This window comes from Centropristis striata, chromosome 19, assembly GCF_030273125.1.
Source record: "Centropristis striata isolate RG_2023a ecotype Rhode Island chromosome 19, C.striata_1.0, whole genome shotgun sequence".
Classification (NCBI taxonomy): domain Eukaryota; kingdom Metazoa; phylum Chordata; class Actinopteri; order Perciformes; family Serranidae; genus Centropristis; species Centropristis striata.
In genome coordinates, this window is record NC_081535.1 from 8,878,056 (window position 1) to 8,893,043 (window position 14,988).

Below are 14,988 nucleotides of genomic sequence, written 5' to 3' on the forward strand. Positions count from 1 at the left end.
ATCATTTGCAGTGGTGGAATGCAACTAATTACATTTAATCAAGTACTGGACTTAAGTACAATTTTGAGGTACTTGTACTTTACTTGATTATTTCCATTTTATGTAACTTTATACTTCTATTCCACTACATTTTGAGGCAAATATTGTACCTTTTTACTCCACTACATTTAGCTGACAGCTTTAGTTACTTTACAGGTCGAGATTTAACATGAAAACATGATCAATTTAAAGTAATTAGACATTTTTTATTAAACCTCATAACAGTATGTTAAGTAGTTAAAATGGTAATCAAAACAAATAATCTGATAATATATTTGGAATATATAACAATAACAATAAAACAATCATAGGTCCATTCTGCATAATGAGTACTTTTACTTTTGATACTTGAAGTACATTTTGATGCTGATACTTTAGTACTTTTACTTCAGTAAGTTTTGAATTCAGGGTTTTTACTTGTAGTGGAGTAAATTCACAGTGTGGTATTAGTACTTTTACTTAAGTAAAGCATATGAATACTTCTTCCACCACTGAACATTTGTAATAATAATCCAGCTTTCTCTTATTAGCCTCTCATGTTATCTGTTAAATCACATCATATGTTAATATGAGTAAACTTTTATATTTAATTCACTCCTGATCAGTGGTAAAATGTAACTAAGTACATTTACTTAAGTACTGTATTTAAGTACAAATTTACTTGTACTTTATAATTTTATGTAACTTTATGCTTCTACTCCACTATATTTTGAGGTAAATATTGTAATTTTTACTCCACTACATTTAGCTGCCAGCTTTTGTTACTTTTCAGGTTGAGTTTTAACATATAAAACATGATAAATTGAAAGTGATTAGACCTTTATTTTTTTCAATTAAACCTCATAACAGTATGTTAAGTAGTTAAAACGAGCCCTACCTTGAGAAAATTAAAACACTGCTTACATAAATGCATCAATAATAATAATATATTTGGAATATATATGACAATCTGAGTCGGTCCATTCTGCATAACGAGTATTTTTTATACTTTAAGTATATTTTTATGCTGATAGTTTAAACTAAGTAAGTTTTGAATGCAGGACTTTTACTTGGAGTAATTTCACAGTGTGGTATTAATACTTTTACTTAAGTAAAGGATCTGAATACTTTTTCCACCACTACTCCTGATTGAACTACAGTCTATGCTCATGAAAACATTTGAATTTATATCCAATAAAGTAGACTGGGTGCATAAATATGTCTAAATGTAGTAAATTACCTATGGATATTTTAGGAAATGTACTACAATATACATAGTATATTAGGTAACATCTGTAGAGATGCTCACATCCACTTTAATTTATTAAAATTGTTGGTTATGATGTGTTGGGAAAAGAGTCTCACACACTAAAGGATTAACATGTAGATGTAGCAGTGTGACCTGGAGTCCAGTTGGACAGCTGTGTCAACTCAGCAGAGGTTGCTTTCCTGATACACAACTGCAGAAGTTGGAAACATAAAATCATATCTCAATGATTAGTCACACAAACATCTCCTATGGGGTGAGGCGGTGCAGCCAGTTCATCATGTGTGATAAGAAAACAGCGCCACATAAAGTCCACCTAATAAAATTTCAGATTACTTATAGAGAAGGGATCACTGAAATGTCATCTCAGTTCTACTAAAAACATACAAAAATATATATTTTATTTAGACTCTCACTCCCTACCCTGTGTTTTCAGATAAATATATTCACATTTCTTGCAACTTGTAAAACCACTTATCTCCCATATTTAAAAGAAACAAAAATGAACCTAAATCTATGTTTGACTTCTATATATATTGTGATTTAAGTGTTGCGGGATTAAGTGGGATAATCCATGTTAAGTATTAAGGAAAAATCTGTTGACGCAAGGTGGTTAAATATTATGTGCTATCTAACAGTGAAATTGGCAGACTGACCACTGATCAGATGATGTTTAGGGGAGGGCTCTCCTTTATAAAAGTGCTTTGCTGGTTCTTGGTGGTCAGTGTGGTCATGATGGAGAAGCTCGGGATTTTGGTGGCTGTTGCTGTGTTTCTGGAGGTGGTCTCTGCGACCTCTGTAAGTGCGCCGAAAAACTTTATTCTAGTGTTTCCAAAGAACAATGAGTTCAGCTTTGTGTGTCTGCCAAGTTATAGTTTGATACCAGTGTGTAATTATAGAATATGATGTGTAAGGCAATGTGAAGCTTGACTTAAAGGGACAGTTCACCAATATAAAAATATGTTTTTTGTTCTTAGCCACTTTTAATTGCTGTACTTAACCAGATATGATGAAACTGAAATTTTAAATATGTTTACAGTGCAGTAATTTAACATATTTCATGCTCAAATGCATGTAGAACAGTATAAATAGGAATACAAAAGGTTTGAAGCAAATAAAAAATAACCACTTACTGTGATTTCTTTTTTTTTCAGTGCAAGAACAGCAGACCAACATTAATTGCAAGAAGTAATTTTGTGCATTTTTACACTGCACTTTTAAGATTTCATGCTCAAATGCATGTAGTTGTACTGAGGGCCCCGTAAGCAGCCCCCGGGCCTCCAGTTGCCCATCCCTGATATATTGCTTGTTGTTAAATGACGTTTTGAATTTGAATTTTTGCAGCAGGCCACTTTTGATTACAGTACTTCTTCTTTTTTGGGTGAACTAACTACTGTATCAAGTCAAATTATTTTATTTGTTTGTGTCTGGTTCCTGCAGCTGGGTGTGGTGTACACAGAGGGAGGTATGGTGCAGGGAGAGAACATTCGTCTTGGGTTTCGCCGTCACATGGACATCTTCAGAGGAATTCCCTTTGCTGACATCCCTGGAAGGTTTGAGATACCAAAACGTCACCCCGGCTGGGACGGTGGGTAGAATGACTGATTCTCACCGCATAAATATTGTCCAGAATTGCCACAGGCCCCTGTTTATTTATTAATTTATCTGAGGTGCCAGAGCACAGTTCTGGAGCGTTCGGGCCCACTTTAACGCCTGATGGTGACAATAGCAGTTCTCTAAAGTGGCTGTATATGTGTGTGTCTAAAGGTGTGGGTGTGCATGTTTAGGGAGGGGGTGGGGGCACAAAAAATACTTGCCCCGGGGCCTATCACCATGATGTTACGCCACTGTCTAGACCAGTAACTATAATTCACACCACAAAGATATGTGCTCCTTTACCATTAATAGCCAACATTTACCTTTGATTGTATTGAATAATAGAAAAGATACATCATTTATTGTGGTCATTTTAAAAAGCTTTACATTGTGTTTCTCTCATCAGGTATTTTTAAGGCCACTGAGTACAGGAAGAGATGCATGCAGGTGAACTTGATCATGACTGACACCAGAGGCAGTGAGGACTGTCTTTACCTTAATGTCTGGGTTCCTCATGGCCGCTCAGGTAAAAACTTAGAAAGCTCACAAACTCCATCCATATTAATTCACTGTCATCCATATTGGATCAACACCACAACTGGCTCTCATTGTCTCTGTTTTCCAGTGTCCACTAATCTGCCAGTCATGGTCTGGATCTACGGAGGAGGCTTCCTGGCTGGCGGCTCGATGGGCGCCAACTTCCTGGATAACTATCTGTACGACGGGCAGGAGGTTGCAGACAGAGGAAATGTTATTGTGGTGACTCTGGGATACCGTGTGGGCGCTCTGGGCTTCCTTAGCACTGGAGACTCGGACATGCCTGGTAGGTGCCAGTGACAAAATTACGTAAAGCCTATGATCGCTGATTTAATGAATGGTACCATTGAATTGGTAATTCCGTGATTGAGTGAAAACTTTTTTTTAAATTTGTGACAGGAAACTATGGCCTGTGGGACCAGCACCACGCCATCGCCTGGGTGCACAGGAACATCCGCTCATTCGGTGGCGACCCTGACAACTTGACTGTCTTCGGAGAGTCTGCAGGTGCAGCTAGTGTCAGCTTCCAGGTGAGAAGCTCTTTTTCCTCATGTCTACCTCATTGCATGAGATAGTAGTTCATTAATAAGTAGTTGTCAAACTAAAATGTAACTTGATTTAGAGGAAATAATGACTTTTTCATCTGCCCACAGACTCTTACGCCCCACAACAAAGGGCTGATCAAGAGAGCCATCTCCCAGAGCGGTGTGGCCCTTTGCCCATGGGCCGTCAACAAGAACCCACGTAGAGATGCTGAGAGGGTAAACAACAGCTTAAGTTAACTGGAATTTAAGTGTATATGGTCCAACTTCAGGGCTGGGAAACAATTCAAGATGATTTGAACTCTCTCCCCAGATTGCTCTGAAGGTGAACTGCCCTACTGATCAGACTATGGCTTCCTGTCTGAAGATGACTGATCCTCATCTCCTTACGTTGGCTGGTTCTCTCAGTATAGCCAGCTCACCTGATCGTAAGGACTGCACTTTACACAGCCGTCTTTACATTTTCTTTTTACACCCTTTATCAGAGCAATGGGAGACGAAAGAGTTACCTTGCTGTACCCCCTTGTTTTGCAATTCTTTAATAGCACCCCTCTGGAGATATTGCAGCACTATACTGTATGTACTGTACATGGTAAGTGTCTTATTGTATCTGTCTCTGCCCTTTCAGACCCCCTTGTTACAAACCTGTACCTGTCTCCTGTGATTGACGGTGATTTCGTGCCAGATGAGCCTTACAACTTGTTCCACAATGCAGCTGAAATCGACTACATCGCAGGAGTCAACGACATGGACGGACACCTCTTCACTGGTTTAGATGTTCCCACAATCAACGCCCCCCTGGTGACCACAGATATGTGAGTTTTAGCCATTTAGTAATGACAGTTGTGCAACAGATCTAGACAGCAGAGCCACATATCCTACTTTTGTTAAAACTGGCGTGCTATGGTGTTTTATCAGACCTCATTTTCAAATTTCATCATTTACAGCGAGGATGTGAGGAGGCTCCTGGCTTCGTACACTAAGGAGAAGGGCAAGCTCGGTGTGGACAACGCTTACAACACCTATACTTCAACCTGGGGCTCAAACCCCAGCAAGGAGACCATCAAGAAAACCGTTGTGGAGATTGGAACAGACTACATCTTCCTGGTTCCTACTCAGGCTGCCCTCTACCTTCATGCTGCCAACGCCACGTGAGAATAACATATTGCTATACAGATTTTGCAACTTTCCCAATTACTACTTTAAGGTAGAACATTTGCATAATGTTATCACACACACGATCTTTCTTTTAAGCCCTCTTTGATGTGGTCTTGTTGTCTTGATGTCACATCCCTTCTCTTTCCTTGTCTCACCAAAGAACTGGCCGAACCTACTCTTACCTCTTCTCTGAGCCCAGCCGCCTTGGAGGTATTGCCAGGCCCTACCCCAGCTGGATGGGGGCCGACCACGCTGATGACCTGCAGTACATGTTTGGAAAGCCTTTCCAAACACCACTGGGGTACTGGCCTCGCCACCGTGACATCGCTGGCTACATGATCGCCTACTGGACCAACTTCGCCAAAACTGGGTATAATTCCGTAGAAACAAGACATAGTAGCATTATAGAAATCAGACAACTAGAACTGCCTTTATTGAGTCGCCCTTTCTTCTGATTATATCCACAGAGACCCCAACAAAGGTGACCTGAGCGTACCTGCTACCTGGCCTAAATTCACCAGCACTGGACACCAGTTCCTGGAGTTAAATTCTAGCATGAACAAGAACTATGTGCACCAGAAGATGAGAATGCGTTACGTGCATTTCTGGACGAGTGTCCTCCCCAACCTTCCTGTAGTATACTCTGAATAAAAGACCTTGTGCAATTACCCCTACAATGTAGACCCGAAGTATCAAATCCGTATTGGTTCATGAAAAAATAAAATGTAAGTGACAATACATTTATTGTGGACAGTGATTTTGCACACTTGATGGTAACCAGCTTGCTAGCACCACTCAAGTTCTGCAGCAAAGGGACCCCGGGTTGGATTAAAACCCAGATCCAACACTTTAAGGATCGAGGTTTGATCCACGAGTGATCCACTGGGACGCTCAAAAAATGACTATCCAACTAAAGGTGTTGCAATGTTCTGGTATTAACAACAACCGTATAAAAAAAAATTAAACTATTAATTTCATGGTAAGAATACACATATTTTAATATCATGTAGCTTAATAATCAATGCTTCTTGCCTTTTCAATGTGTGGGGAAAAGAGTCTCACACACTAAAGGATTAACATGTAGATGTAGCAGTGTGACCTGGAGTCCGGTTGGACAGCTGTGTCAACTCTGCAGAGGTTGCTTTCCTGATACACAACTGCAAAACTTAAAAATCACATCTCAACGATTAGTCACACAAACACCTCATGTGGGGTGAGGCGGTGCAGCCAGTTCATCATGTGTGATAAGAAAACGGCGCCACATAAAGGCCACATTACATATAGAGAAGGAAATCACTGAAATGTCATCTCAGTTCTACTAAAAACATACAAAAATATATATTTTATTTAGACTCTCACTCCCCTACCCTCTGTTTTCAGATAAATATATTCACATTTCTTGCAACTTGTAAAAACACTTATCTCCCATATTTAAAAAAAAAAAAAAAAAAACCTAAATCTATTTTTGACCACTATATATATTTTTTTATGATTCAACTTTTATTGAGTTTTTACAATTTTTTACAAGACCACACTAACAACCAATTAAGAAAAGGAGAAAAAAGGGGCAAGATGAAGATACACAATCTTATGATAATAAAACATAAATATAAATAAATAAATAAATAAATAAATAAAACAATAAAATAAAAATAAATACATAAGAAATCCAAGACAGGTACAATTAATCCATGCTCAATATGTTAATTCACTGTCTACAAAGAGTCAGTCCAGTAAACATTTCGCTGTAATGAACCCAGTCTGCCTCCACCTTAATTTCCGACCACTATTTATATTGTGATTTAAGTGTTGTGGCATTAAGTGGGATAATCCATGTTAAGTATGGAGGAAAAAACTGTTGACGCAAGGTGGTTAAATATTATGTGCTATCTATAGGTGAAAAATGCAGACTAACCACTGGTCGGATGATGTTTAGGGGAGGGCTCTCCTTTATAAAAGTGCTTTGCTGGTTCTTGGTTGTCAGTGTGGTCATGATGGAGAAGCTCGGGATTTTGGTGGCTGTTGCTGTGTTTCTGGAGGTGGTCTCTGCGACCTCTGTAAGTATGCCGAAAAATGTTATTCTAGTGTTTCCAAAAAACAATAAGTTCAGTTTCTCTTTTCAGCCCCTGTAAAACAGTATTTGGTTCTAAAATAAACTGTTACAGAAACCTGAGCTTTGGTGTCTTCTAGTACTAGATATCAGTGTTTAATTATACAATTTGATATGTAAGACATGTCAAGCTTAACTTAAAGGGACAGTTCACCAAAATATATATTTTTTTTAATTAAATGTTGTGCTATTTATTAATCTAAGTTGTTTCGGTGTGAGTTGCAAAGTGTTGGAGATATTGGTCATAGAGATGTCTGTCTAATCTCCAATTTAATGGGACTATTATTGGTCAAAGTGCCAGAAAAATACATTTGAAAAACTCAATGGAATGTCCTTTCCAATTTCATGTAGGAACTTTTTTTTTTGTATAATTCCAACATGAAACTACTCACACCAGTATTAAATCAAATTAAACCAGATCATGATTTCTGGAAAGAGACATTGATTTTTAGTTTCTCAAATTATTATTATTTTTTTACACTTTGAGCACCACAATTGAAGCGCCATATAGTCCTCATTATGTTTGACAGAAAGCAGCTGATATCTCCAACACTCTGCAACTCACACTGTAGCATTCTAGATCAATAAATTGCGCTAAAGATAACAAAAATAAATAAATAAATACATTTTATTTTAGGAAAAATTGTTCCCTTAAACATTGCTTTCCTGAAACAAAATGTAACAAATAAATACAGAGATATACATTTACTGAATTGTTATTTAGTATTAAAATTATAAATTGTGCAGCAGCAACTTGGTATACAATATTTAAAGTTACCAGATCTTACAGTTCAAGTGTAAACCCTTTAAATGCAGCAACAAACTGGTCAAAACTTCAACAGGAATTAAATTCCAGTATATAATATATAATATATAAACAGAGCATTGAAGGGAATAGATAAGCTTGTTTGTCAGCGATACCTGCTTCAGCTATTTTGAGTCAGTATACTGTTATTGATGCATTATATGTTCATTTTTGAGCCATCAATCATTGATAGATTGATTGTATTGATTGTATTGGATCAAATTAATTTGTCTGTGTCACAACAAAAGTTTGACCTTTTTACTTGCAGTAAAGCAGTTTCTATATTGCTTGTGGTTAAATGACGATTTGAATATTATCTTTTTTTTGCAGCAGGCCATTTTTAATTACTGTACTTCTTCTTTTGGGTCAAGTTCTTTTATTTGTTTGTGTGATTCCTGCAGCTCGGTGTGGTGTACACAGAGGGAGGTATGGTGCAGGGAGAGAACATTCGTCTTGGGTTTCGACGTCACATGGACGTCTTCAGAGGAATTCCCTTTGCTGACATCCCCGGGAGGTTTGAGAAACCAAAGCGTCACCCTGGCTGGGACGGTGGGTAGAATGATAGTTTATCATATACTGGATTTTACTGTATGTCGAGACTAGTAACTGTAATTCACACCACAAAGACATGTGCTCCTTTACCAATAATAGCCAACATTTACACTGCAAATTATTTGGTTCTTACCAAGATAAAAAAAAACAAAAACAACAACTTAGATTTAGAATCGTTAGATCATTTATCTTGTTTTAGGAGTTAATTTCTTATTTTAAGTGTTCAACATGCTTATTTCTAGATTTAACAATCTTATTTCAAGAAATCTTGTCAAGTGAAATTATCTGTCCATGTAGCAAGATAATTTCCCTCAGATTTAGTGTTTTTATCTTGTTTTTAGACACACCTTTTTTGCAGTGTATCTTTGATTGTATTGAATGAATAGGTTTTCTAGCTGTATGCGTAAAGGAGCATCATCTAAAGGGCTAATGTGCAATAAAAAATATTGTGGTCATTTTAAAAAGCTTTACATTCTGTGTCTCTCATCAGGTATTCTTAAGGCCACCGAGTACAGGAAGAGATGCCTCCAGGTGAACACGATCATGACTGACACCAGAGGCAGTGAGGACTGTCTTTACCTTAATGTCTGGGTTCCTCATGGCCGCTCAGGTACAAACTTAGAGAAGCCCACAAACTCCATCCATATTAATTCACTATCATCCATATTGAATCAACACTACAACTGGCTCTCATTGTCTCTGTTTTCCAGTGTCCACTAGTCTGCCAGTCATGGTCTGGATCTACGGAGGAGGCTTCCTGGCTGGCGGCTCGATGGGCGCCAACTTCCTGGATAACTATCTGTATGACGGGCAGGAGGTTGCCGACAGAGGAAATGTTATTGTGGTGACTCTGGGATACCGTGTGGGTGCTCTGGGCTTCCTTAGCACTGGAGACTCGGACATGCCTGGTAGGTGCCAGTGACAAAATTACGTAAAGCCTATGATCGCCGATTTAATGAATGGTACCATTGAATTGGTAATTCCTTGATTGAATGAAAACTTTGATTTATGACAGGAAACTACGGCCTGTGGGACCAGCACCACGCCATCGCCTGGGTGCACAGGAACATCCGCTCATTCGGTGGCGACCCTAACAACTTGACTGTCTTCGGAGAGTCTGCAGGTGCAGCTAGTGTCAGCTTCCAGGTGAGGAGCTCTTTTTCTCTCTCTCATTGTATGATAAAGTAGATCACATGTATGCAATTAAATACAATTCACAATTTGTAAATCTAAAATTCAACTTGATTTAAAGGAAATAATGACTTTTTCATTTGCCCACAGACTCTCACCCCCCACAACAAAGGGCTGATCAAGAGAGCCATCTCCCAGAGCGGTGTGGCCCTCTGCCCATGGGCCGTCAACAGGAACCCACGCCAAGATGCTGAGAGGGTAAACAACAGCTTCTCTGACATGTTTTATTTTTTCCTGTGGAGCTTTTCACTTCACGTCTAACTTCAGGATTGGGAAACAATTCAAGATGGTTTGAAATCTCTCCCCAGATTGCTAAGAAGGTGAACTGCCCCACTGATCAGAGTATGGCTTCCTGTCTGAAGATGACTGATCCTCACCTCCTTACGTTGGCTGGTTCTCTCAGTATAACCAGTTCACCTGATCGTAAGGACTTCACTTCACAAAGACTTCCTTACATTTTCTTTTTACACCCTTTATCAGAGCAATTGGAGACGAAAGAGTTACCTTGCTGTACCACCTTGTTCTGCAATTTTTAAATGGCACCCCATTGGAGAAATTGCAGCACTATATTCGATATCTATGATGGTTTTCTTTAAATCTCAGTATGCCTAATTATTAATGTTCAACGGTGGTAGATGAGAATGCACATTTATTAGCATTGTCTTTTCCGGTTCTCTGGAAATGTGTTTAAAATCTGTGTTAGTTTGACTGGAAACTTGGCTAGTGAGTGTGGCCCTAACACACCAAACTGCATCACAGTTAGTGGCCTCACACTGACTAATGTCTTCTAAAAAATTTTACTTAAACACACAACAAATATGATCATCATGAGTGTCATTTTTCAGGCTTATCTCATGAGTGGTTTTTCGTAAAAGTAATGCACTGGAATTCATAGCTGTCCCTCTCAATTTTGTCCGCTAAAGAAGTAGCGTAAAGTTAAAGCCACATGACAGGAGAAGTGGACGGTTGTAATGATTGGTGCTTTCATGCCTATTATATTTATAACTTTAGTTTTATGCACATATATAAAGCATAAATTACAGAAGAACATCTTTGGGTGCACACATGGGGCTAGCTTGGTCTCTCATTGACCAACAGCAGATCAAGCATATAGAAAACTAGAAAGCCAGTTATACATGTATAAAACATTTAGTACTGTAAATGGTAAGTGTCTTATTGTATCTTCCTCTGCCCTGTCAGACCCCATCGTTAGAAACCTGTACCTGTCTCCGGTGATTGACGGTGATTTCGTGCCAGATGAGCCTTACAACTTGTTCGATAATGCAGCTGAAATCGACTACATCGCAGGAGTCAACGACATGGACGGACACCTCTTCACTGGTTTAGATGTTCCCACAATCAACTCCCCCCTGGTGACCACAGATATGTGAGTTTTAGCCATTTAGTAATGACAGTTCTGCAACAGATGTGCACAGAGCCACATATCCTACTTTTGTTAAAACTGTGGTGCTCTGATGTTTACTTTTCAAAACCTTCCTGATAACAGCCAGGATGTGAGGAGGCTCCTGGCTGCGTACACTAAGGAGAAGGGCAAGCTCGGTGTGGACAACGCTTACTCCACCTACACCTCAACCTGGGGCTCAAACCCCAGCAAGGAGACCGTCAAGAAAACCGTTGTGGAGATTGGAACAGACTACATCTTCCTGGTTCCTACTCAGGCTGCCCTCTACCTTCATGCTGCCAAAGCCACGTGAGAATAACATATTGCCATACAGACAGTTGAATTACAAGCCCTTTACTTTAGGGGAAAAAACAGGACAGATAAATCAATGAATCCATTTAAATAAGCTTTAAACTTGCTTGTTACTAATTATTCTTATTAAGGATTTTTTTTAAACTCTCTTTGATGTAGTCTTGTCGTCTTGATGTCATATCTCTTCTCTTTCCTTGTCTCACCAAAGAACTGGCCGAACCTACTCTTACCTCTTCTCTGAGCCCAGCCGCCTTGGAGGCATTGGCAGGCCCTACCCCAGCTGGATGGGTGCCGACCACGCGGAAGACCTGCAGTTCATGTTTGGAAAGCCTTTCCAAACACCATTGGGGTACTGGCCTCGCCACCGTGACATCGCTGGCTACATGATCGCCTACTGGACCAACTTCGCCAAAACTGGGTAAAACAAGACAAACAAGACATCATAGCATTATAGAAAACAGACAACTAAAACTGCCTTCATTGAGTTGCCTTTTCTTCTGATTATATCCACAGAGACCCCAACAAAGGTGACCTGAGCGTACCTGCTACCTGGCCTAAATTCACCAGTACTGGACACCAGTACATTGAGTTACATTCTAGCATGAACAAACACTATGTGCACCAGAAGATGAGAATGCGTTACGTGCATTTCTGGACGAGTGTCCTCCCCAACCTTCCTGTAGTATACTCAGAATAAAATTGTGCACTTACCCTTACAGTTTAAGCCTGAAGTATCAAATCCGTATTGGTTCATGAAAAAATATATTGTTGACAAATAAAATATATATATCCTTGGTTTTGCTTGGTCTCATTGAATTTACAATATGTAGTTCTCAACATAAATGTATATTATAGCAGTTTAAGTTTACATATGATGATTGTTAACATTTAAGGTAATGGACTGATTAAATACATATCAACACATAACAAGGTGTAATAATACAGAAAATATGCAGAAGCAAGGATTGCCATTGCATAAACGGATACCTTTCTTCATCCAGAGTATAGGTCACAAAATAGGTTATCACTATTATCACTGAATGAAACAAAAAAAGAAGCTGTGATTAATTAACACCAAGTAATCGAGACAATCAGTTTAAGGCCCTGTGCCTGTTTAACTTAGCTAGTTTAGGTGGCTAAGCTAAATTAGCTAACTCATAAACTCTTTAGCTGTCAGTTCTGCTCCCACCTTGGGCTGGCTGTTTTAGTAATTTAAAGGATTAGTTGTTATAGATGATGTAATATAACTGGGTTGGGACATCCAGTTTAAGAGCAACCTAAAGATAATATAGTTAAAAGTTTAAATGCTAGCAAAGCAAGGCTGCTAATAGGCTACTGCTAAAAGTGAGGGGGGTGGAATGGATTAAGCTATTTATTTTTTGTAGCTAAAAGATAACTGTATCCTAGACATTGATTTTGTACACTTGATGGTAACTAGCTTGCTAGCAACACTTAACTTCTGCTAAAAGGGTCTTTTGTTTAAAACACAAATGTGGTGATGTTGGTGACCTCTCGTCTTTTACCAACTATGAAGGTTAGGACAAGTTGGGACTGGTTGATACTTAATCTGCAAAGTGCAGTAATGCATTTAATAGGACTGATTTGTTTTTGATTGGTTCAGCATTATTTATTCAGAGAACTACAGTAGTAATCTAAAAGTATGTTGTCTTGGCCTTTGTCTTGGATTTATGAGGGGACTAAGAGGGGAAGACACACAGCAAAGGCACTCTCATGTAGCTAAATAATCAACTCTTCTTAAATCAGTTTATCTGGTTGCCTTTTCACTATCCATCAAGTGTAATTGATAATTACTCTTAATTATGCATTTGTAGTTAGAAACTCTCTCTAACTCCCTACACTTAAATTTTCAGCTCATTTGCCAAAAAGGAAACAAAGTACACAGTAAACTAAGTTAAGATTAATGTGAAATATTTTGCCATGATACTCTTGTAGTGAGAATCTGATTGTTGTTGTAACAACAATAAAAAGCCCACACTGAGTTTAATTCATTGCAACAAACACTCATTATTATAAAGATCTATATGCCAATACAAGATTTATGAGCAAAGTGTTTTGACTCTGTTAGTATCACAGAAGCTAGTTGTGCATATTAGTTTTTCATTAAAGGTCTCTAAAAGAAATATACAAACATGCAGAATGTAGTTATTGAATTAAGACAAGAATGCAGAATATCAGGGTGACAGTGTTCACAAGTCTAAAAAAAATGTCATTTATTTTTTGTTCCTGCTGTGTATAAAGTAACACAGCTGCCTACAATAAGACAGTGATAGTTATAATACATCAGTGTTTTCCTTTTAAATTCTCCTGTAATATTTAATATTTGTCCCACAGTATTAATACTATATGTCACTAGTGTGGATCTGTTGTGACAGGACTACTTGTAAATTATTTGTCCTGTCTTAATCTCTACCATAAGCAACAAAAAAAACTACCTAAGTTACCGAAAAGTTAAAAATACTTTTTTCAGCAAACAGCAGCACCTCAGATGTTTGGGGTTATTTTTGGTTTTATCTAATCTCAAACCGTGTTATGGGCTAATCTGAGAATTGGTCCACCTGTTTCTGTGAGTCAACAGAAGCATTCACTCCATAACCAACTTCAGAAAAACTTTTCTCTCTATCATGTGGTGTCATATTATTGTACTATCATATTGTGTCTTCAATATGTGTACATCTACACTGTACTGTATGATATGTATGACCAAGAAAACATAATATAAAAGACGTAAGTACATTTTTTATCTTGACATCCAACATTTCGTCACACTGTTGAAATAATCACCTAAGTCATTTTTTGTCAAAATTGTTTTTTTTGCCTAAATCATCTCCTCATGACGCCGGCCACCTATGGTAAAATCACCTACATCCTCAGTTGATCAGATCATGTGATTTTACCCCTTTAAGATAATGGCCTATGTCAAGTGTGTGACTTAAGCAGATTATTATGCCTAAATCAAAATAAAATGTGACTTAGGCAATTTTTTGAACATGCCTTTGTGACTTAAGCAAGATATGGTAACACTTTATTTTGAAGGTGTCTACATAAGAGTGACATGAGCGTGTCATAAACATGACATTGGATGTGTCATGAACATTAATGACACTTTGAAGTAACATTAATGCTCATGATACTTGTCATGTCATGTTTCTGAAAGGCTTGTGTCACTCTTATGTAGACACTTTCAAAATAAAGTGTTACCATATCTTGCTTAAGTCACAAAGCCATGTTCAAAAATTTCCTATGTCATTTATTTCTCTTAAGTTACATAATTTACACACAGTGTTATTACTATACCAATAGCCATCCTTTGTTACATCATTTTTGAGTGAAATTATCAATAAGTATCATATGTTACACTTTTGGTGAAGTTTTTTGTGTTTCCTGCAAAACTTGAAAAAATTTGTTAGGCGATTAATTTAACAGGGTGACGATTTGGGTATTATCATCATCATCAAGTTTTCTATTGAAGAATGGCTA

General features: G+C 38.1%; 2 protein-coding genes across 2 annotated transcripts; both read left to right on the plus strand.

Moving 5' to 3' along the window:
- The first annotated feature begins 2,020 nt into the window (after positions 1–2,020).
- On the plus strand, positions 2,021–5,891 carry cel.2 (carboxyl ester lipase, tandem duplicate 2). The gene is made up of 11 exons (XM_059358623.1): positions 2,021–2,083; positions 2,726–2,873; positions 3,288–3,407; positions 3,507–3,704; positions 3,818–3,948; positions 4,072–4,179; positions 4,274–4,388; positions 4,589–4,775; positions 4,908–5,111; positions 5,279–5,488; positions 5,586–5,891. Exons 1-11 carry the CDS (start codon positions 2,021–2,023, stop codon positions 5,767–5,769), a joined length of 1,668 nt encoding a protein of 555 aa, XP_059214606.1. The 3' UTR covers positions 5,770–5,891.
- A 1,218-nt stretch (positions 5,892–7,109) lies between these two features.
- On the plus strand, positions 7,110–12,262 carry LOC131992759 (bile salt-activated lipase-like). The gene is made up of 11 exons (XM_059358444.1): positions 7,110–7,175; positions 8,435–8,582; positions 9,076–9,195; positions 9,296–9,493; positions 9,601–9,731; positions 9,867–9,974; positions 10,085–10,199; positions 10,977–11,163; positions 11,284–11,487; positions 11,699–11,908; positions 12,004–12,262. The coding sequence occupies exons 1-11, from the start codon at positions 7,110–7,112 to the stop codon at positions 12,185–12,187; spliced, it is 1,671 nt and encodes a 556-aa protein (XP_059214427.1). The 3' UTR covers positions 12,188–12,262.
- Positions 12,263–14,988: the final 2,726 nt, after the last annotated feature.